At 54.4% G+C, this 22,190-nt stretch overlaps 1 protein-coding gene across 2 annotated transcripts in view; it reads right to left on the minus strand.

Annotated features, from left to right (window-relative positions):
- The window catches only part of LOC119957787 (5'-3' exonuclease PLD3-like), a 39,432-nt gene extending 20,553 nt beyond the window's left edge, over window positions 1–18,879 (minus strand). The window contains exons 1-6 of one of the 2 annotated variants that reach the window (XM_038785873.1): window positions 18,668–18,879; window positions 12,382–12,449; window positions 8,710–8,778; window positions 6,626–6,798; window positions 5,147–5,330; window positions 2,250–2,367 (exon numbers count right to left, since the gene is read on the minus strand). In XM_038785873.1, the coding sequence (XP_038641801.1) occupies window positions 2,250–2,367; window positions 5,147–5,330; window positions 6,626–6,798; window positions 8,710–8,778; window positions 12,382–12,408 (571 nt within the window). In that variant the 5' untranslated portion in view covers window positions 12,409–12,449; window positions 18,668–18,879. Of the gene's footprint in view, window positions 1–2,249; window positions 2,368–5,146; window positions 5,331–6,625; window positions 6,799–8,709; window positions 8,779–12,381; window positions 12,450–15,742; window positions 15,793–18,667 lie in introns of those variants that run through there. The other variant, XM_038785872.1, reaches the window with a different exon arrangement.
- Window positions 18,880–22,190: the final 3,311 nt, after the last annotated feature.

The following is a 22,190-nucleotide window of genomic DNA, read 5'->3' on the forward strand; positions in this document are numbered from 1 at the left end:
AGCATGCAGGCGGCAAAGAAGGCAAATGGTATGTTAGAATCATAGAATTTACAGTGCCGAAGGAGGCCATTCAGCCCATCGAGTCTGCACCGGCTCTTTTGAAAGGGCACCCCTCCACCCTATCCCCATTACCCAGTAACCCCACCCAACACTAAGGGCAATTTTGGACACTACGGGCAATTTAGCCTGCCCAATCCACCTAACCTGCACATCTTTGGACTGTGGGAGGAAACCGGAGCAACCGGAGGAAACCCACGCACACACGGGGAGGACGTGCAGACTCCGCACAGACAGTGACCCAAGCCGGAATCGAACCTGGGACCCTGGAGCCGTGAAGCAGCAGAGCTAACCACTGTGCTGCTCGATGTTGGCCTTCATTGCGAGAGGATTCGAGTACAGGAGCAGGAATGTCTTGCTGCAATCATACAGGGCCTTGGTGAGGCCACACCTGGAGTATTGTGGGCAGTTTTGGTGACCTTATCTGAGGAAGGATGTTCTTGCTCTGGAGGGAGAGCAGCGATGGTTTACCAGGCTGATTCCTGGGATGGCAGGACTGATGCATGAGGAGAGATTGTATCGGTTAGGATTGTATTCGCTGGAGTTCAGAAGAATGAGAGGGGATCCCATAGAAACCTATAAAATTCTAACAGGACTGGACAGGGTAGATGCAGGAGGATGTTCCCGATGGTGGGCGGTGTCCAGAACCAGGGGGCACAGTCTGAGGATACGGGGTAGACCACTTAGGACGGAGATGAAGAGAAATTTCTTCACCCAGAGAGTGGTGTGGAATTCACTACCCCAGAAAGCAGTTGAGGCCAAAACATTGTAAGAAGTTAGATGTAGCTCTTGGGGCTGAAGGGATCAAAGGATATGGGGGGGGGGGGGGGGGAAGGCAGATTATTGAGTTGGATGATCAGCCATGATACTAATGAATGGCGGTGCAGGCCCGAAGGACCAAGTGGCCTCCTCCTGCTCCTAATCTCTGTTTTTTTCCCCAAGAATCAGTTTAGTGGGATCCACACGAAGGTTACCAACTGAGATCAATTGTATTCCTGGAGGTTCTATCACATGACCTGCCCCCTCCTCCCCCCACGTCCATCCTCGTCACATCCAGCATTCCCATGCCAGTCGGAAAACAAAAAGACTCAATAGAATTTCATAGCATTTACAGTGCAGAAGGAGGCCATTCAGCCCATCGGGTCTGCACTGGCTCTTGGAAAGAGCACCCTACCCAAGGTCAACACCTCCACCCCATCCCCATAACCCAGTAACCCCACCCAACACTAAGGGCAATTTTGGACACTAAGGGCAATTTATCATGGCCAATCCACCTAACCCGCACATCTTTGGACTGTGGGAGGAAACCGGAGCACCCGGAGGAAACCCACGCACACACGGGGAGGCTGTGCAGACTCCGCACAGACTCATTACCCAATTGCATGGCGTTTGACCATACTTCTATACTTCTATAGAAGGTCAATACTTCTATATCTGGTAAAGAGGAGCTCTCGATGGATTTATTTTAGAAACTACATATTTTTAATGTCCCAATGATTTTTTTTTCTCTCCGGGGTCGCACACAGCGGAGTCCCGGAGATTGACCTTCAAATCCTGGAGACTCCAGGCCAATTCTGGCCCCGAGGTCAGACCGCTCCCCATTAACTCGCAGCCGACGCCAACAGGAAGCCTTCTTGGGTGCCTGAGTTATTAAACACCACAGCCCAATAAAAAGACCATTCGGCCCATCACGTTTGTGTCGGATGATCGAGGGAACAACCCAATTAAACTCACACCCTGGCTCGGCCCTGAAGATATTCCCCATCGCGCATCGAAAATTCATTGCAATGCATCACAGACCCACGGGCTTAGTGGCACCGAACCTTCCGGAAGGGGCAGCACGGTAGCATGGTGGTTAGCATAAATGCTTCACAGCTCCAGGGTCCCAGGTTCGATTCCGGCTTGGGTCACTGTCTGTGTGGAGTCTGCTCGTCCTCCCCGTGTGTGCGTGGGTTTCCTCCGGGTGCTCCGGTTTCCTCCCACAGTCCAAAGGTGTGCGGGTTAGGTGGATTGGCCGTGATAAATTGCCCTTAGTGTCCTAAAAAATAAGGTTAATGGTGGGGGGTTGCTGGTATAGGGTGGATACGTTGGCTTGAGTGGGGTGATCATTGCTCGGCACAACATCGAGGGCCTGTTCTGTGCTGTACTGTTCTATGTCTATCGTCAGGGTTTCGAGGCACTGGTAAACTTACCGCTCTCTTCCAGAATATGCAGGTCCTTCAGGCTCTGGGACCTCGAAGGTTTGCTGACAGCGATGCGCAGGGTTAGCTTTCCCGAGGCCAACTTGAGTTCCTGAAAAACCTTCTCACCCTGAGGAGACAGGCTACACGTCAGGACCCAAAGTGCAGCAAAGGCTGAGGAAAATAGACATCAGACGGACACACAACAGACCGAATTAAACGTGCAAAGCTGCTAGGTGACCCCTTCTGGCCTGTTGAATGGGGAGAGTCAACAGTGGGCCCATTTTTATTGTTTACAATCACCTTTGGGATGTGGCCTTCAGCGGCTAGGCCCCCTGATTGTCCTGGAGGAGCTGCTTGTGAGTTGCCTGTCGAAGATTGGCGGGGGTGGAATTTAAACTACCCCAGCTGCTGTGCTGGAATTAACCCCAGCTTCTGGCATTACTCTCAGGCCACCTATACATACTGTGAATAATCTCCAAAAATAGCCTTTCTCCCCATCCACATTATATTTATTTTTCTTAATTTTCATACATCTATATTTCTCCATACCATAGAACCCCTACAGTAAAGGAGGAGGCCATTCGGCCCATCCAAAAGAGGACTCCATCTTGGCCCACTCATCCACCCTATCCCCGAAACCTAGGGCGAGATTCTCCGCATTTAAAGGCTGCCGTGGGATAGGCCGTGACCCACGGCAGCCTTCACGGCCACTTCCGGGGCCGATTCTCCTCCCCGGGCGGGGCTAGGAGCGCGGCCCCGTGCGTCGACGGTCGTCAAGGCTGCACGTCAAGCGTCACGGCGGTTGACGCGGCCAATGTCGTCAGCCGCGCATGCGCAGATTGGACAACGCCAACCCGCGCATGCGCAGTTGGCGTCTTTCTCCTCAGCCAAGACGTGGCGGCTTGATCTTGCCAGGCGGCGGAGGGGAAAAAGTGCGTCTGCTTTGGACGCTGGCCCGACTATCGGTGGGCACCGATCGCGGGCCTGTCCCCTCCCAAGCACAGTCGTGGTGCCCCCGTGCCAATCGGGCCTCTAGATGCCCCAAACGGGCATCTGGCGCCCGTTTCATGACGGCAGCGAGCAGGTGTGTTTGCTGCCGTGTTGAAACGGGCGTGAAGGCCCGGCCGCTCGGCCTCGGAGAATCACCGCTCGCCGTAAAAAACGGCGAGCGGCGATTCGTTGCATGGGTCGGGTGTGGGGGAGAGAATAGCGGGAGGGCGTGAAAAATGTCGGGAGGCCCTCCCACTATTCTCCCACCCGGCGTGGGGGGGCGGAGAATCGCGCCCCTAATCTTTGGACACTGAGGTGAAATTTTGGTGTGGCCAATCCACCTAACCTGCACATCTTTGGACACTAAGGGGCAATTTAGCATGGCCAATCCACCTAACCTGCACATCTTTGGACACTAAGGGGCAATTTAGCATGGCCAATCCATTCTAACCTGCACATCTTTGGACACTAAGGGGCAATTTAGCACGGCCAATCCACCTAACCTGCACATCTTTGGACACTAAGGGGCAATTTAGCACGGCCAATCCACCTAACCTGCACATCTTTGGACACTAAGGGGCAATTTAGCATGGCCAATCCATTCTAACCTGCACATCTTTGGACACTAAGGGGCAATTTAGCACGGCCAATCCACCTAACCTGCACATCTTTGGACACTAAGGGGCAATTTAGCACGGCCAATCCACCTAACCTGCACATCTTTGGACTGTGGGAGGAAACCCCACGCAGTCACGGGGAGAAAGTGCAAACTCCACATAGACAGTCGCCCAAGGCCGGAATCGAACCTGGGTGCCTGTGAAGCAGCAGTGCTAACCACCGTACCAGCCTTGCATATTATCCTTAATTACCTTTCACCATCGCATACGATCCATAATTTCCACTAATCTATATTCCTCTATAGCTTTGCATGCTCTGTTTAATAGTCATTAATATATTTGTCAATCCATTGTTAGACTCTATTCTTAATCCTCATAAATCTGCAAACAACAATGTCCACTTCATATTAACTTATCTTTCTTCCGCTGATTTCTGCACAGAAACTACTGCTTGTTAAAGGGTCCTGTTGCATGATGCCATTTTCTGTGAGGTATTGTGGTACTGTAGTGCCCAACCTGGCTACCCGTTGCTACTCAGGTGTCTCAGTATAGAGGAGATGGGTATTGAGTATAATTTAAATATTGATAAGCGATCATGAGGAATAGGAGCAGGAGGAGGCCATTCGGCCCCTCGATCCTGCTCCGTCATTCAATAAAATCGTGGCTAATCTGGTCGTGACCACAACTCCACTTTCTTCCCGGTCTCGCGTAACTCCCTTATCAATCAAAAATCTGTTTAACTCAACCTGGAATACACTTCATGAAATGAAAATGAAAATGAAATGAAAATCACAAGTAGGCTTCAATGAAGTTACTGTGAAAAGCCCCTAGTTGCCACATTCCGGCGCCTGTTCGTGGAGGCTGGTACGGGAATCGAACCGTGCTGCTGGCCCGCCTTGGTCTGCTTTAAAAGCCAGCGATTTAGCCCAGTGAGCTAAACCAGCCCCATTGACCACTTGGAGAAGAAAATTTCAAAGACTAGCCACCTTCTAAGATGGCAAATTCCTCCTCGTCGCCACCTTAAATGAGAGACCCCCTTATTTTTAAACTGTGCCCCCCCCCCCCCACCCCAGTTCTGGGCTCCCCTCATGAAAGGGAACGCTATTGCCTTACCTCCCCACTAAACACCCTCAGACCCTTGAATGTTTCAATAAGATCACTTCCGATCCCTTCTAAACACCATTGGGTACAGGCCCAACTTGCTCAACCTTTCCTCATCAGGTGAACCTTTCGGAACCAGCCTGTGGAGAACCTTCTCTGAGCTGCCTCCAGTGTGACTGATATTGAACTGGGCCGTACCTGGTTGGCTGTAGGTTCGGAGGTGTGTGTGTCATTGTTTTGCATTGTCCAATAGAAGGAGGCAATGTCAACGCTGTGTTCCGCCACGCTCAGCAACTTCATCCAGCCGTCAAAGATGGATGGGTTCACGGTGGAATTGGAATCAAAGTGCATCCCTTCTGGAATACTCTCAACGAGGACCAGACTGGGAGGAGAAGAAGGAATGTAAGACGGATTTAGTTCACAGGGCTTCACAGCTCGGACATTAGACAGGCAGCTCTATCTTATCAGGAGGTCTGGTTTTATCCACCACCCCGCCCCCCCAGGTACCTGCAGACAATCCCACAACTCCTTTCAGGGGATGTTCCAAACACCCCAGATACCTACAGGAAGGATTACAGTCCTTTGGCTTGCCTTGTTGGATACCTACAGGGGGCCCTACAGAGTCTGCTATTCACCCAGGAACCTGCAGGGGGTACTGCAGTGACTGCTATTCACCCAGGAACCGGCAGGGGACATTGCAGTGACTGCTATTCACCCAGGAACCGGCAGGGGATACTGCAGTGACTGCTATTCACCCAGGAACCTGTAGGGGGTACTGCAGAGCTTGCCTTTCTCCCAGGAACCTGTAGGGGGTAGTGCAGAGTCTGCTATTCTCCCAGGAACCTGTAGGGGGTACTTCAGAGCCTGCTATTCCCCCAGGAACCTGTAGGGGGTACTGCAGAGTCTGCTATTCCCCTAGGAACCTGTAGGGGGTACTGCAGAGCCTGCTATTCCCCCAGGAACCTGCAGGGGGTACTGCAGGGCCTGCTATTCACCCAGGAACCTGCAGGGGTCACTGCAGGGCCTGCTATTCTGCCAGGAACCTGCAGGGGGCATTGCAGAGCCTGTTATTCTCCCAATAACCTGCAGGGGGCATTGCAGTGACTGGTATTCTCCCAATAACCTGCAGGGGGCATTGCAGTGACTGCTATTCTCCCAATAACCTGCAGGGGGCATTGCAGTGACTGCTATTCTCCCAATAACCTGCAGGGGGCATTGCAGTGGCTGCTATTCCCCCAGGAACCATCAGGCGGCACTGCAGAGCCTTTTAATCCCCGCAGGCATTGCAGAGTCTGCTATTTAACCCAGGTACCTACAGGGGGCATGAAAGAGTCTGCCATTCACCGAGGTACCTACGGGGGCAGGGGGGAGGGGGGGGGGGCTCTACAGTCTGTTATTCACCCAGGTACCTACGGGGGGGGGAGGCTCTATAGCCTGCTGTTCACCCATGTACCTATAGGGGGCGCTGCAGCGCCTGTTATTCACCCAAATACCTACAGGGGGTGCTGCAGCGCCTGTTATTCACCCAAATACCTACAGGGGGTGCTGCAGTACCTGTTCTTCACCTACGTACTTACAGGGGGTGTTGCAGAGACTGTTATTCCCCCAGGTTCCCACAGGAGGACCTGGTGCCCGTGTCGCCGACCCCCCCCCCCCCCCTCTCCCCAGCCCCGGTACCTGCACGAGTCGGCCCAGCCCATCTCCAGATCGTCGGCAGCTCCTATTGACCCACCGGGGGTCCGGGCCTTCTTGTCCATTTGGTGAGCGTAGGGGGAGAGCAGTAACTGCACCATCATCAGGACGATGAGGACGATGATCACCATCAGCACCAAGGCCGCGTCTCGATAGATCTGGAGGAGGAGATGGAGGAGCAGCAGGGTTTCAGGATCTCGGCTAATCTCAGTGCAGGCCCAGTGATGAGACTCCATGGCCAGAGTAAAGCATCACCTCCTCACCAAAACCCTTGATTAATACGTTGGGTAACAATTGCAAGATGCAGTGTAAGAAAGATGAGGAACTTAGCAACAGGAGCAGACCATTCAGCCCCTCCCCTCGAGTCAGCTCCACCATCCTATTGTTCATGGCTGATGGGTACCATGGGCGGGATTGTGTGATCCTGAGGCTAAGTGTTGACGCCGTCGGAAGTGCCGTCACATTTCTCGACGGCGTCCACACGGCCTCAGGATCAGCAATTCTGGCCCCTACAGGGGGCCAGCACGGCATTGGAGCGGTTCACGCCGCTCCAGCTGCTGATCCCGGCATCAACTGGACGCCGCGGGATCCGCGCATGCGCAGCGGCTTCCTTCAACACGCCCACCCTGATGCAACATGGCGCAGAACTACAGGGGTCGGCGCGGAAGAAAGGAGACCCCCAGCCAGAGAGGCCGGCCCGCCGATCGGTGGCCCCCGATTGCGGGCCAGGCCACAACGGAGGCTCCCCCCCGGGGTTGGACCCCCCCATCCCGACCCTTCCGCGCCGAGTTCCCGCCGACTGAGAGAAGATGTGGACGGCGCCGGCAGGACTCGGTGTTTTTTACGACAGCCGCCCATCCTGGGCCGAGAATCGGTGGACCGGCCCCGTAGACCGGCCCCCAAACGGCGATGCCCCAACCACGCACCAATGGCGCCGATTCTCCGCTCTGCGGAGAATGGCGTGCCAGCGTTGGGGCAACGTGGCGTGATTCGCGCCGGTCGTGGGGATTCTCTGGCACGGCCCCATTATCTGACCGTCTCTGACTATTAATACCCAATAACAATCTGTGTTTTCAAAACTCTCAGACTGACTGCTCGGGATCAGCTGCCTTCCCGCGGGGAGAGCTGCAGGTTTCCCCACTCAGATTGCTTCTCCTGAATGGCCCAGCTCCCTCATTATAAAATCAGGCTCGCTTTAATTACATCAACCACATTAAGTGAATCATCCCTCAGTCTGCTCTGCTTGAGGGAATACAAATCTCCTTTGTGCAGATCTGTCCTCGTCATTTAACCCTTTTCAGGCCCCGATATTGCTTGTTGGCATGGCGATAACCAGCATTCTGAGGCCAATTCGTAGAGAACCGGAGCGAGAGTAGGCCATTCGGCCCATCAAACCTGCTTGGCCTTTCAATATCGTTGATCCTCTATCCCAAGGCCACACTCTCCATACCCCTTGACCCTTTTAGAATCTAGGAATCTATCTATTTCCTTCTTAAATCCATTCAGTGACTTGACCCCCACAGCCTTCTGTGTTGGAGAGTTCCACAGGCTCACCATCCTCTGACTGAAGTGGTTTCTCCTCTTCTCAGTCCTAATAGGCCGCCCCTGTGTCCTGAGACCGTGTCCCCCTTTCTTCCAATCCCTCCAGCCAGAGGAAGCATCCAGTCAATTTTGGCCCTGTCACAATTTTATACTCTTCAATTAGATTCCTCTCTCGTGCTTCTGAATACCAACGAATACAGGCCCAGTTGACCCAATCTCTCCTCATGCGACAATCCCGCCGTCCCAGAATTCAGTCTGGTGAACCTTTGCTGAACTCACTCGATGGAAAGTATATCCTTCGTCAGATAAGGAGACCAAAACTGCCCACAGTACTCCAGGCGTGATCTCTCCAAGGGCCCTGTATAACTGCAGTGAGACATTCCAGCTCTCGTACTCAAGTCCTCTTGCAATGAAGGCCAATAAGACGTCAACCCCAATGGATAGCCCTCCCACCCCCACCCCCTCCCACACCCTGAATAAACCCTCCATGTTCCAGATGAGACACACAGCCAACATGCAATCCTTACCTTCTGCAACCCGGAACTCCACGAGCTACGATTCCCTTTGCCATCGGTAAACTGTTGCGGAGCCTTCACCTGGGAACGAGAGAGAAAATACGCCTGTTAAATGGCAGAATGGCAGTGCAACAATCCCCCAGGGCGGGGACCCCCGATCAGTTGACCATTCTTTATGAGTGAGTCCAGATACTGAGCATGAGCGTGCTGTTTGACTGTCGAAGCCATTGCAGTTGAAGCTCCTGTAGTGATCATTACACACACACACACACACCGGAGCACCCGGAGGAAACTCACGCAGACATGGGGAGAACGTGCAGACTCCGCACAGACAGTGACCCAAGCCGGGAATCGAACCAATCCCTTCATTCCCCTGGGTCCACCGGATCGGTCAGCTTCAGCCTGGAATATATTCAATGATTGAGCTCCCTGCAGCTGAGAGTTTTAGACTTTCACATCCCTCTGAGTGTAGGGTCAGCCTCTCACCTCAGCCTGACCTGGGAATTACCACCTGAATCGAATCAAGCTTCAGAAACAGGAAATGAAATGAATCTTGACCTTGCGCTACTGGAGCAGGTCACTGAGCCCTGAACCGTAGTCGCAGGGAACCCAACCCACATTTCCACCCCAAACTCACGCAAAGTGTTTGGCCGGTGGGAAGGAAATTAGTTAGCCTCAGTGCCACTGGGGTTGGGGTGGTGGGGGTGGGGTAGATGAGGGAGGGGGGGTCACATTGAAGGCGAGTCAAGGCAGGAAGATGAACTCCTCCGCACCTTGATCCAGGGTCAAACTGGACTGTGACGCCTGTGGTGATGTGCATCACTGTAAATACACAAGGGGTTAATGTAAATACACATAGACTAGATAGACACTAGAGGGAGCACCAGAGACATGACACACAGACATTCAGCCAATAGGCCAGTAAGATAGGACACGACCAATGGGCATTCACAATACACACAGAGGTGACACTACCACAGGGGGGCATTACACCAACCCATATAAAAGGACACAGCACACATGATCTTCCTCTTTCCAGTGGAGACACTTAGTGAGTACACAGGGTTGATTTGAAACACATCACACCCACCACCTAGATTGTAGCAGACTGGTTCGTCAGTCTGAGTAGCTATAGCAGGATTAACGGGAGAGTCGAATCCAAGTAGGAGAATTGTTAACAGTTTAATAAATGTGTTAAAGCTATCTCCAAGTCTGAACCTTCTTTTGTCAGTGTGCACGTCAAGGAAGCAGCCTAAGCTACGTCAAGAGCATAACACAACAACGCCTACAAAGGTCGAATGTCTGAGTGACTCACTCCTGAGGTGAGCTGGAACTGTGAGACATTACTCACACACTCAGACACACACCCCCTCAGACACACACCCCCTCAGACACACACCCCCTCAGACACACACCCCCTCAGACACACACCCCCTCAGACACACACCCCCTCAGACACACACCCCCTCAGACACACACCCCCTCAGACACACACCCCCTCAGACACACACCCCCTCAGACACACACCCCCTCAGACACACACCCCCTCAGACACACACCCCCTCAGACACACACCCCCTCAGACACACACCCCCTCAGACACACACCCCCTCAGACACACACCCCCTCAGACACACACCCCCTCAGACACACACCCCCTCAGACACACACCCCCTCAGACACACACCCCCTCAGACACACACCCCCTCAGACACACACCCCCTCAGACACACACCCCCTCAGACACACACCCCCTCAGACACACACCCCCTCAGACACACACCCCCTCAGACACACACCCCCTCAGACACACACCCCCTCAGACACACACCCCCTCAGACACACACCCCCTCAGACACACACCCCCTCAGACACACACCCCCTCAGACACACACCCCCTCAGACACACACCCCCTCAGACTCACACCCCCTCAGACTCACACCCCCTCAGACTCACACACCCTCAGACTCACACACCCTCAGACTCACACACCCTCAGACTCACACACCCTCAGACTCACACACCCTCAGACTCACACACCCTCAGACTCACACACCCTCAGACTCACACCCTCAAACTCACACCCTCAAACTCACACCCTCAAACTCACACCCTCAAACTCACACCCTCAAACTCACACCCTCAAACTCACACCCTCAAACTCACACCCTCAAACTCACACCCTCAAACTCACACCCTCAGACTCACACCCACAAACTCACACCCTCAAACTCACACCCTCAAACTCACACCCTCAAACTCACACCCTCAAACTCACACCCTCAAACTCACACCCTCAAACACACCCACAAACTCACACCCTCAAACTCACACCCTCAAACTCAACCTCAATCTCACACCCTCAATCTCACACCCTCAATCTCACACCCTCAATCTCACACCCTCAATCTCACACCCTCAATCTCACACACGCCCTCAAACTCAGATACACCCTCAAACTCACACACCCTCAAACTCACACACACACAAACTCACATACACTCACACACTTACACTCACACACACACGCTCACTTTCACACACACACTTACACTCAGACACACTCACTTTCACACATACACTTACACTCACACACACACCCACATGTGCACTCAAACTGACACACACTCAAGCTCAGACACACACAAACTCACACTTACACTCACTTTCACACATATACACACACAGTCAAACTCACACACTCATCAACTCTCACACGCTCAAACTCACAATTACCGGGCAGGATTCTCCATTCCCTCGGCAGAGTGTCCACGACGTCCTAAACGCCATCGCGTTTTACGACGGCGTGAACGGGCCGCTCCCACGACTAATTCTGGCCCCTCCAGGGGGCTGGCACGGCGCTGGAGCTGTTCGCGTCTCTCCAGCTGCAGATCCCGGCGCAAATTGTGCGCCGCGGGATCTGTGCATGCGCAGTTGCGCCGGTGCCAACGAGGACATGCGCAGTGGCCTCCGACAACGCACCGGCCCCGACGCAACATGGCGCAGGGCTGCAGGGGCCGGTGCGTAGGACAGGAGTCCCCCAGCCACAGAGGCCGGCCCGCTGATCGGTGGGTCCCAATCGCGGGCCAGGCCACCTCGGACACTCACACACTCAAACTCATACACTCACTTTCACACATACACTCATCCCCTCACACACACACTCACACACACTCAAACTCACTCACACACTCAAACATTCAAACTTACTTTCACACATACACACAATCAGCCACATACACACACTCATGAGTCACCCACTGACCCACTCTCACACACACACAGACATAAAATATAAAGTAAGAAGTCACCAGGTTAAAGTCCAACACGTTTGTTTCAAACACTAGCTTTCGGAGCACTGCTCCTTCCTCAGGTGTGGAACCTGAGGTGAAACAAACATGTTGGACTTTAACCTGGTGTTGTAAGACTTCTTACTGTGCTCACCCCAGTCCAACGCCGGCATCTCCACATCATAAAACCTAAACACACACACACACACTCACACAGAGATGCACAAACACTCATTCAGTCATTCACACTCATTCACTCAGTCACTCACACTCATTCACTCAGTCATTGACACACACTAACTCAGACACCATTGCACAGACACCCTACAGTCTGAATACACACCCATAAACCTGTTCCCCAACTCATTGAGCACTCTCGCTCTGTCGAGTTACCTTCTGATGTATCAGTTGGAGCTTCATGTTTCTCTCCCCCGAGCCTGGCTGGGAACCCAGCCGTACACCTGCAGACAGGAACATTGTGGAGTTAGGACAGCGATGAACCTCTCATTGACTCAGCGGGGGACCGCTGATCCGATTAATTTGTATAGGAGTGAAGACCTGAACCCGTTGCGCCTCCCAAACGTTCCCCTGCCTCCGTCTCCCAAACTGTGTCTCTGCGGGCCCTTTACTTCCAAGGGCCGTGGCTGCCAAACTGCATGCAATTGACCAATCCCCCGCCCACCCCCCTCCTTCCCCCCCCCCCCCCCCCCCCCCCCCGCAGCTTTAATTCTCTCGAGCGACTGTCCAATTTCCATTGTCAGATCAGCTTGGCTTCCTCACCTTGGTAGGAGGTTGAGGGGAGACCTAATAGAGGTGTCCGAGATAATGGCAGGTTTTGATAAGGTGGCAAGGCCACTGGCTGATAGTACAATGGGCACAGATTTAAGGTTATGGATGAAAGATCCAGGGAGAATGTGAGGAAGAATATTTTCACACAGCGGAGACCCTGGCAGGGAAGGTGATTAATGATTCGAAAAGGGAAAATGGGTGGGCGCTTGAGAGAGAATCCCACTCTTCCACACTAGTTCTTGCTGACTTTGAACTGACAGAAGCAAAGGGTCTCTACTTTGAGTGGGGGAGGGCTGAGATGGTGCAATGGCAACTAAACTGGGCACTGGGATTGTCCGTTCCTGAGACTAAGTGTTGACGCTGGGGCAGGATTCGCGGACTTCCACGACAGCAAAACTGGTGCCGCACCTGGAGCGATTCAGCGACCGGGGAGGTGCTAGCACCGACGCCACGGTGCAGTATTCGCCGGGTCCGCGATTGACACTCTGGAGACTGACAAGCTCACACACCATTGCACAGACACCCTGCAGCCTGAATACACACCCATAAACCTGTTCCCCAACTCATTGAGCACTCTCGCTCTGTCGAGTTACCTTCTGATGTATCAGTTGGAGCTTCATGTTTCTCTCCCCTATTCCTGGCACATTACACATTACACCACCCCCCCCCCCCCCCCCCCCCCCACCACCACCACCCCCACCACCCCACCCCCCACATACAGTCATCCCAGCCAACAGGATGACACTGGGTGAGCTGGAGCGCACCCATCCCGCTGATGGGTCGGCTGGGGCCAGAGGGCACCTGGCCGGGGGGGGGGGGGGGGGGTTTGGCGTCAAAACCGATTCTCCGCCCAATCGCGTTTCCCGATCCCGGCGTCAGCCAATGGAAAATCCCGCCCCATATTTATGATTGTACAATGGAGCGGCACATAGCTGTGACTGTATGTCAAACAGAGCAATAAAACTCTGCTCGGTCCACAAGCACGGCCTCGAACGTCCAGAGGGCGGCCATTTTAATTCTCCTCCTTTGCCCCCGCGCTGGCATCCCTGCCCTCGGCCTACTGCCCTCTTCCAGTCAGGCTGAACGTGAGCTGCGGACACAGCAACCCATCTTCCAACGAGCCACTCTGCAGCCTTCAGGACTCAACATTGAGTTCAACAATTTCAGGCCAGAAACTCTATCCTCCATTTTGTTTCCTTCTCTTTCTTTGTTTCTGTTTAGTTCATTCAGACAGCACCTCTTCTCAGCAGGCCGAGGGCAGAGATGTCAGCCCCAAGTGGAGGATCCGCGGTCGTGTTCCTGGACTGAACGGAGGTGACCCGCAAAGCAGTCCCTTCATTTCTCTCCTTGCCCCGTCCCCATTCCCTTTGTCCCTGGAGAGGCCAACTCTTCCGTCATTCAACCTCTCCCCTCTTCCACCCTATCACAGGCCTTCCTTTTGTCCTTGTCCCACCCATCCCCCTTGCTCAAAACCCATCGCATCTCAAACCTTTCCCAGATCTGGTCTAAGGTCAAAGACATGAAGGGTTGATTCTGTTTCTATCTCTCTCTCTCTCTCTCTCTCTCCACGAATGCAGCCTGACCTCCTGAGCATTTCTGGGGTCTTCCGTTTTCATCTGACTTTAGTCGAGGGGAAAAATAGCAGACAGTAATCGGGTCAGACCTCGCCAGTTCTCCTTCGAAATATCAGCCATGGAATCGCCCAAAAGAGGCCTTGTTTCAGTAGCTCACCCGTGGGGCAGCACCCCTGACAGTGCAGCCCTTCCCTCTCAGTGATCAATCCCTGGCTGAAAACTGAGAACGGAGTGATTTGAGCAGAACGAAGGAATGATCACGATGGGGAAGCTGGATTTCATATTGAATGGAATCCAAAAGAATTCAGAGCTCGGTCCCATTTGCAAGTCAAACGTATGTAGGCGGACTGATGACTCCATGAGTCTAGTCCCAGTCTTCTGAGCGACCACCATCTCTGGGCATTGTGTGGCACACTTGCCCATATCTTCTGTCTGGCCATGGGCCTTGATTTCTCACAGGCCAAGGGGCCTCAATAACTGGGGGAAGCATGCCCCGGGTTGGGGGAGGGGGGAAACATTGAATGGGAGAGTGTTGTACATTTTTTAGCAGCCGAATGATTCCGCCTTTCCCGAGTATATAGAGTGCGAGAGGCCGCAACTCGATTGTTTGAAGGAGCGAAGCTCTTCCGTGTCTGACTCTACTTTAGTCCCGTGGCCCTGATGTTTGAAGTCCCCCCCCTTCCTCCCCCCCAACCTGGTGTGGGGCTGACAAGGTGACTGGAGCAGAAAACAGAGAACCCCCTCATGAATCTGCACTGCGATGGCCAAGAATAGGTCTTAGAATCCCTGTGCTGCAGGAGGAGGCCATTTGGCCGCTAGAGTCTGCACCGACCCTCGGAAAGAGCACCCACTCCCCCTACCCTATCCCCGTAACCCTACCCAACCTGCACATCTTTGGACGCCAAGGGGCAATTTAGCGCGGCCAATCCGCATAACCTGCGCATCTTTGGACTGTGGGAGGAAACCGGAGCACCCAGAGGAAACCCAGGCAGACACGGGGAGAAGGTGCAGACTCTGCACAGACGGTCACCCGGAGCCGGAATCGAACCCAGGTCCCTGGTGCTGTGAGGCAGCAGCGCTAACCACTGTGCCGCCAGTCTTGGATCCGGCCTGTGAAGTTCACAGGGGCTGCCGGCTTTGTCTGTCTGACTGACTTTGGTGGCTTTGTGGGCGAGCTCTGGAGGGAGAGGAGTTCGCCGGTTTGAGGCCTTCAGTGACGTGTCAGGCCCGGCAGTGACTGGAACGACTGGCGATGATAGAAATCATATTTAATTTTCCTTCCTCTTGCACAATTTGGGTGTTTATTAGTCATTGTTCCTCCTTCATGGTTATTCTAGTAACTGCCCTCGATATTTCTCAGTTCCCTCCCCCCCTCCCGTTACCATGGTTACCGTGAAGCGACCTGTGATCACCGGCGGCCATTTTGTGACCCCACTCCCAATCATCCCCATGGAACATCGCAGGAAACAGTGCCCCCCCCCCCCCCCCCACCCATCCCGCAGGAGCCAGCGGCGGGTTCGGTCCGTGGCCTGTGCCGTTGGAAGGGGAAGCTTATTGGGAAATCGCAATCGGGGGACTTCAGGCGAGATATGTGCCGTAAACCCGATTAAAAATGAAACTCGCCTCCAGCTCTGAAAGAGTTGCTCAAACCCCAGGGCTGACACATCTACCAGCTGGGACTGTTCCCACCCTCAGCTTCAAGACAAATGGACATGTTATTGTGTTATTGACCCTGGGGGCAGCTACCAGCCCCCGCTTCCCCCACCACCACCCCCAGCCCCCCCCCCCCCCCCCCCGCCACTCCGAGGACAGGGATATTGCTCCACTCCCCCCCCCCCCCCCCACCCCGCCCGCACCATCAGTAAATTATCTCGCTGCGGTTCCGATTGAAAAAGAGGAACTTGAGTCGACTGCGAACTTGAGTCGACTGTGCAAACGTTTAGCAAAACGCATCGGCTCTCTTATAGAAACTCTACCCCCCCCCCCCCCTCCAAACCGCCAACAAGTTGCTGCGAGTTTCCATCACACAGCTGACTAAACCACTGAAGTATGATCGGAGGGAACCTTTGCCGCCCCACCCGGAGAGAGATTTCACCAAGGGCATCATTAAACGCACCCTCCGTTTCCGACGGCTTCCCCCTGACAATATGCTCCTTGTATAAATCTGCACAGCAAAACACTTGCAGGAGCTGTGTGGGAAAGGCAGGGGGAGGGGCAGGGGAGGGGCGGGGGGGGGGGGGGGGGAGCTGGCACAGAAATGACAGGCCAAATGGCCTCTTTCTGCCCTCCCTCTAAAGGCCTGAAGTACGGGGCCTTCAGCACATTGGCCTCCGAGCAGGCGGCTGGAGAAGCTATCGCCAGGTGTGCTGGCTCTCGGACGGGGTCTTGGAGGTGTCTGCCGATTCAGGGGAGCTCCCGGGCCTGGTTGGCGGCTGGGATGACGCTGGGAGTGAATGGAGCTTTAGCAGGGACGCCAAATATCCTCTGCTCAGCTGGCCAACACTAACCGTCCCTCCCTGTGTTTGAGCGCCAGTCACCCTCCCTGCAGATAATGGACCTGATTAATAGGCCGGGGGCAAATTGACCTGAATTCTCATGGCACCTTTCACATTTACGGGGCGCCCCAATGTTTCAGGCCCATAAGACGTAGGAGCGGAAGTAGGCTATTCGGCCCATCGAGTCTGCTCCGCAATTCAATGACATCAAGGCCGATCTGATGCGATAACCCTCAACTCCACTTTCCCACTTTATCACCTTAATCCTAGTTTCCCTTAAAACCAATTAAAAATCTGTCTATCTTGGCCAGGGCACTGGGGGGAATGTTGCCTGCTCTCCTTCACAGAGTGCAATGGGATGTCATACGTCAAGATAGATCAGGCCTCGGTTTAATATCTCATCCACAACTCAAAGGGAAACTCCTCAGAGGAGCTGACTGCTGTTAGCTCTTTATTTAAAAATTCCTTCATGGGATGTGGGCGTCGCTGGGCCATGCCCAGCATTTTCTGCCCCATCCCTAATCGCCCGTCAGAAGGTGGTGGTGAGCCGCCTTCTCGAGACGCCGCCCTCCACTTGGCGTAGGTACACCCGCAGTGCTGTGAGAGAGGGAGTGCCAGGATTTTGACCCAGGGACAGTGAAGGAACGGCTGGTATATTTCCAAGTCGGGATGATGATGGCCAAGGCTCGATGCCGGTTGTGGCCGACTGTTGTCACGTGACGGGGCCTCTGACAAGGTGGCAGAGACACTGTCCAATTCATCACCCTCTCCCCCCCCCCCCCGCTGTGAGTCAGAACTCCACCCGCAGATGCCCCCTCTTTGAGGTGGACGTGTGTGATTTGCGATTGGATTCACTCCCACCGTCGCTCCTGCAAAGCCTGCTGGGACGTGGTTTCACCGCCCGGAACTGTATCAGTCCAATTTGTAATAGTTCCCGCGTGACCGTCCTTCGCCACGCTGTGGAACCTACGCCCAGTGCTTCGGCCAACACTCCCAAAGACGCTGACCCGCTCTCGGGGACAAACGTTGGCTGGTACATTGCCGCTGGTGTGCGAACCGAGGCAAGGCAGACTCATGGGGGGAGGGCCGCCTGACTGCCCACCACTGGTTTAGCTCACCAGGCTAAATCGCTGTTTTTTAAAGCAGACCCAGGCAGGCCAGCAGCACGGTTCGATTCCCGTACCAGCCTCCCCGGACAGGCGCCGGAATGTAGGCGACTAGGGGCTTTTCACAGTAACTTCATTGAAGCCCTACTCGTGACAGACAATAAGCGATTTTTATTTCATTTCATTTCACTGTAGAGAGAGTTTAACTCTGCCCGGCGCGGATTGAAGGCTTTGAGTGCCAGTCACAGACGGGTTTGTAGGGGGGACCCAGCCCCCAGAATCAGAGGGTAATAATCCAGCCCCGAACGAAGCCATTCGGCCCATTTGCCAATGTCGTCCCTTTGAAATACTGACCCAATCAGTTCCCCCCCCCCCCCTCCCACCCATTAGTTTTTGAACTATATATCGAAATTTTCCCCTCTGCTACGGGATCTGACTCCCAACCCCTTCAGCAATACGTTCCAGACCGTAATGACTTGGTAAGATCAGTCCTTTGATGTGGCACCATCGGCCCAATGCGGGGTTGGGGGGGGGGGGGGGGGGGAATAGGAGGGGTCTACCTGCACTGGAAAAGGGACACAACTTCGGGACTAATGAATGAATTCCTGGCTACAGAATCCCGGAAATATTCCCACGGCAACACAGCCTTCTGTGGGTAGAGAGAGAGAGAGATAGAGGGAGAGAGAGAGAGACAGCAAACAAATCCATTACTCACGGATGCCGGGATCAAGCTGAACCTTGTGGCTTGGAGTTTTTCCTGTGAGTGTTGAGTGTGTGTACGGGTGCGTGTGCCTGTGTTTTTCCCAGTCAGGCCTGCTTGATTCACAGCCTGCCTCTCTCTCCCTCTTTCCTTCTGTCTTTCTGCCCCACACTCTTCTGCCACAGGACGAACTCTCGGTCCCGTGAGTGTGCGGCTAGCTCAAGTTACAAAAGGCTGACAGCGACATCACGTGACTCTCGGCTGCCAACAATCCCGCCCCCCCCCCCCTCCTCCACCCAGTCATCCCCACCCCCCCACCCCCCCACCCTGCAGCCGAAAACCTTCATGTCAAAGGGAGGAACCAGCACTTGCATTTGTACCAGAACTTTCCGCATCGCCCTGGACAAAGCCCAAAGTGCCTGGCAGGCGATTTGCAACACTTTCGAGGCGTGCAGTGACTGTCTCAACCTGCCAGCTAATGCTCGCACAGTGAGATCCCACACACTGCACTGTGATGATGACCAGGTCATATGCGTGTGTGGGGGTTTTTTGTTTAATTTGCAAAGTTAACTGAGGGGATAAATGTTGTGCAGGTTATGGGGGAGAGCACAACAACTCAAAGGGGTACTCCATCTGGCCCCTCATGGAATCCTGACAGTGCAGAAGGAGGCCATTCGGCCCATCTGCACAGACCCTCCGAAAGAGGCCAGTCCTTTTCAAGCTCAGGGTTGCGCGGGTCGCGGGTGGGTCGCCAAGATCGGCCGGCGTGGGTCGTGAAGGTCGGCCGGCGTGGGTCACAAAGGTCGGCCGGCGTGGGTCGTGAAGGTCAGCCGGCGTGGGTCACAAAGGTCGGCCGGCGTGGGTCACAAAGGTCGGCCGGCGTGGGTCGTGAAGGTCAGCCGGCGTGGGTCACAAAGGTCGGCCGGCGTGGGTCACGAAGGTCAGCTGGCGTGGGTCGTGAAGGTCGGCCGGCGTGGGTCACAAAGGTTGGCTGGCGTGGGTCGTGAAGGTCAGCCGGCGTGGGTCACAAAGGTCGGCCGGCGTGGGTCATGAAGGTCAGCCGGCGTGGGTCACAAAGGTCGGCCGGCGTGGGTCACGAAGGTCAGCTGGTTGGTAAAAATGGGTCCCGGGAAAAAAAGTTTGAAAAAAGCTGACCGATGCTACCTTGGCCCATCCCCCCGACCTGGACACTAAGGGCAACTTATCACGGCCCATCCACCCAACCTGCACATCTTTGGACTGCGGGAGGAAACCGGAGCACCCGGAGGAAACCCACGCACACACGGGGAGAAAGTGCAAACTCCGCACAGACAGTGACCCAACGCCGGAATCGAACCTGGGACCCTGGTGCAGCAAGGCAACAGTGCTAACCGCCGTGCCACCGGGCCACCCTCGATCACGGCTGATTTAATTTGTGGCCTCGATCCCGCTTTCCTGCCTGCCCTTCCTCCTCCCCCGCCCCTCTCCCATAGAGCTCGATTCCCCTTTGTCAATCAAAACTCTGTCTCACCCAGCCTTGAATATATTCAATGGTCCAGTTTCCATCGCTCTTGGGGGGAGGGGGGGGTCGCGGGGGTGTGTGTGCGCGGTGGCGGAGAATCCCCTCCCCTTCCCCTTTCCCTCCCCCTTGTTCGGAACAGTGGGTTTGGTGTCCACCCAAGAAACCCCGGCTGAAAGACAGAATCGCTCTGTACATCATATGGCCAAAGGTTCGACAAGGCCTCTCGTGCCAGGGAACAAACTGTGCATCAATCTGAAAGGTACACGCTGAACAGCCAAAAATAAATCTAACAGTGTGAACGAAGGCAGGCTGACCCAATTTGCAAGCAATCTGTTAAAGGACGAGCCCAGGGACTTAGAACATAGAACATAGACCATTACAGCGCAGTACGGGCCCTTCGGCCCTCGATGTTGCGCCGACCTGTGAAGCCATCTGAAGCCTATCTGACCTACACTATTCCATTTTCATCCATATGTCTATCAACTGACTGAATCTGTTAAACCTGCCTGCACTGGCTCTTTGAAAGATCTATTCATAAAAGATCCAGCTGAGGCTCAGTTGGTAGGCAGTCTGCTCTTCGAATCACAAGGTTCTGGGTTCAAAGCCCACTTGAAGGCCTCAGCACAACACAAATAGCAAGGCCGGTGCTGCAGTACAGTATCAGATCAGATGTCAAAATTAAGGCCCTGTCTGACTTGTAAACGTCTGTCTTTTTCCTTCAAAAATGTCCCATTTTAACTCATTGGGGGTTTAAAACTCTCCCCTCGGTATTTTGGGGCCTTCTCTGAAGGCCTGCTTTTGTTTTGGTCAGTGCCCACACAGATTGGGCCCATTCCAATCGGCGCTTCCCTCCCTCCGTAATGGAACACAGAGGCCCGGCAGAGGCTCCCCCGCTAACTGCGGGGCTGATAACCATGTTGTATAAAAGGCCGGCCGGTCAGGAACCGACCGACACACAGAGAGAGAGAGAGAGGGAGGGCCCAGTGAGGTATAACCATGGGTCGCGGGAGGGTCGCGGAGCAAATCCGCGTGCAACAGCCGGCTAACAATGCCGGCTGCTGCGGCCTTCAAAAAGGCTGCGCGCATATAAAAAAAATGCGGCCGCACTGCGCATGCGTGCCCGTTTATCGGTGCGCATGCGCAGAGTTTTGCGTATGCGCACTGATGAGCAGGCACGCATGCGCAGTGCGGCTGCATTTTTAAAATACGCTCGCAGCCCTTTTGAATGCCGCTCCCACCGGCATTGTTAAAAGCTGCAAAAAGTTCGCGGAGAATGATGTGATTGGTTGCTTTCTGAACTTTGATGCTGATGAAGTGAAAGTCTCTTATTCCGAGAATGGTCAGGATCTGGGCGTCACATTTAAGATTGGGAAAAGACAGTCTCGCTGACAGAGCCTTATTTCCGCATGTTCTGTGGCACAATTGTACCGTGGAGCTTAACTTTGGTCAGATGGAGACTCCATACTTTCCAACACTGGAAAGCTTCACCTTCATCCAACAGATTCCATTGGAGGAGCGAGTACGAGGGCCAAAGGAGCCCCAAACCACTTCCTGCATTTTGTCAGCAGCAAACAAGTTAAGAAAAAATGGTGGGTCACGAAGGTCGGCCGGCGTGGGTCGTGAAGATCGACCGGCGTGGGTCGCGAAGATCGGCCGGTGTGAGTCGTGAAGGTCGACCGGCGTGGGCCGCGAAGGTCGGCCGGCGTGGGTCGCGAAGATCGGCCGGCGTGGGTCGCGAAGGTCGGCCGGCGTGGGTCGCGAAGATCGGCCGGCGTGGGTCGCGAAGGTCGGCCGGCGTGGGTCGCGAAGGTCGGCCAGCGTGGGTCGCGAAGATCGGCCGGCGTGGGTCGCGAAGGTCGGCCGGCGTGGGTCGCGAAGGTCGATTGGGTTGGATTGTCCGGTTCCCCAGCCGTGTGTTTCTTGGCGGGGAGCCTTCCTCTGGCGGTGGGATTCTATATTCCCGCCGTTTGTCAACGAGATTGGCCATTGTAACCACCCCGTGCCCCTGGGAATCCCAACGACCGGACACTTCGGAGA

Source organism: Scyliorhinus canicula, chromosome 27 (assembly GCF_902713615.1).
Source record: "Scyliorhinus canicula chromosome 27, sScyCan1.1, whole genome shotgun sequence".
NCBI lineage: Eukaryota > Metazoa > Chordata > Chondrichthyes > Carcharhiniformes > Scyliorhinidae > Scyliorhinus > Scyliorhinus canicula.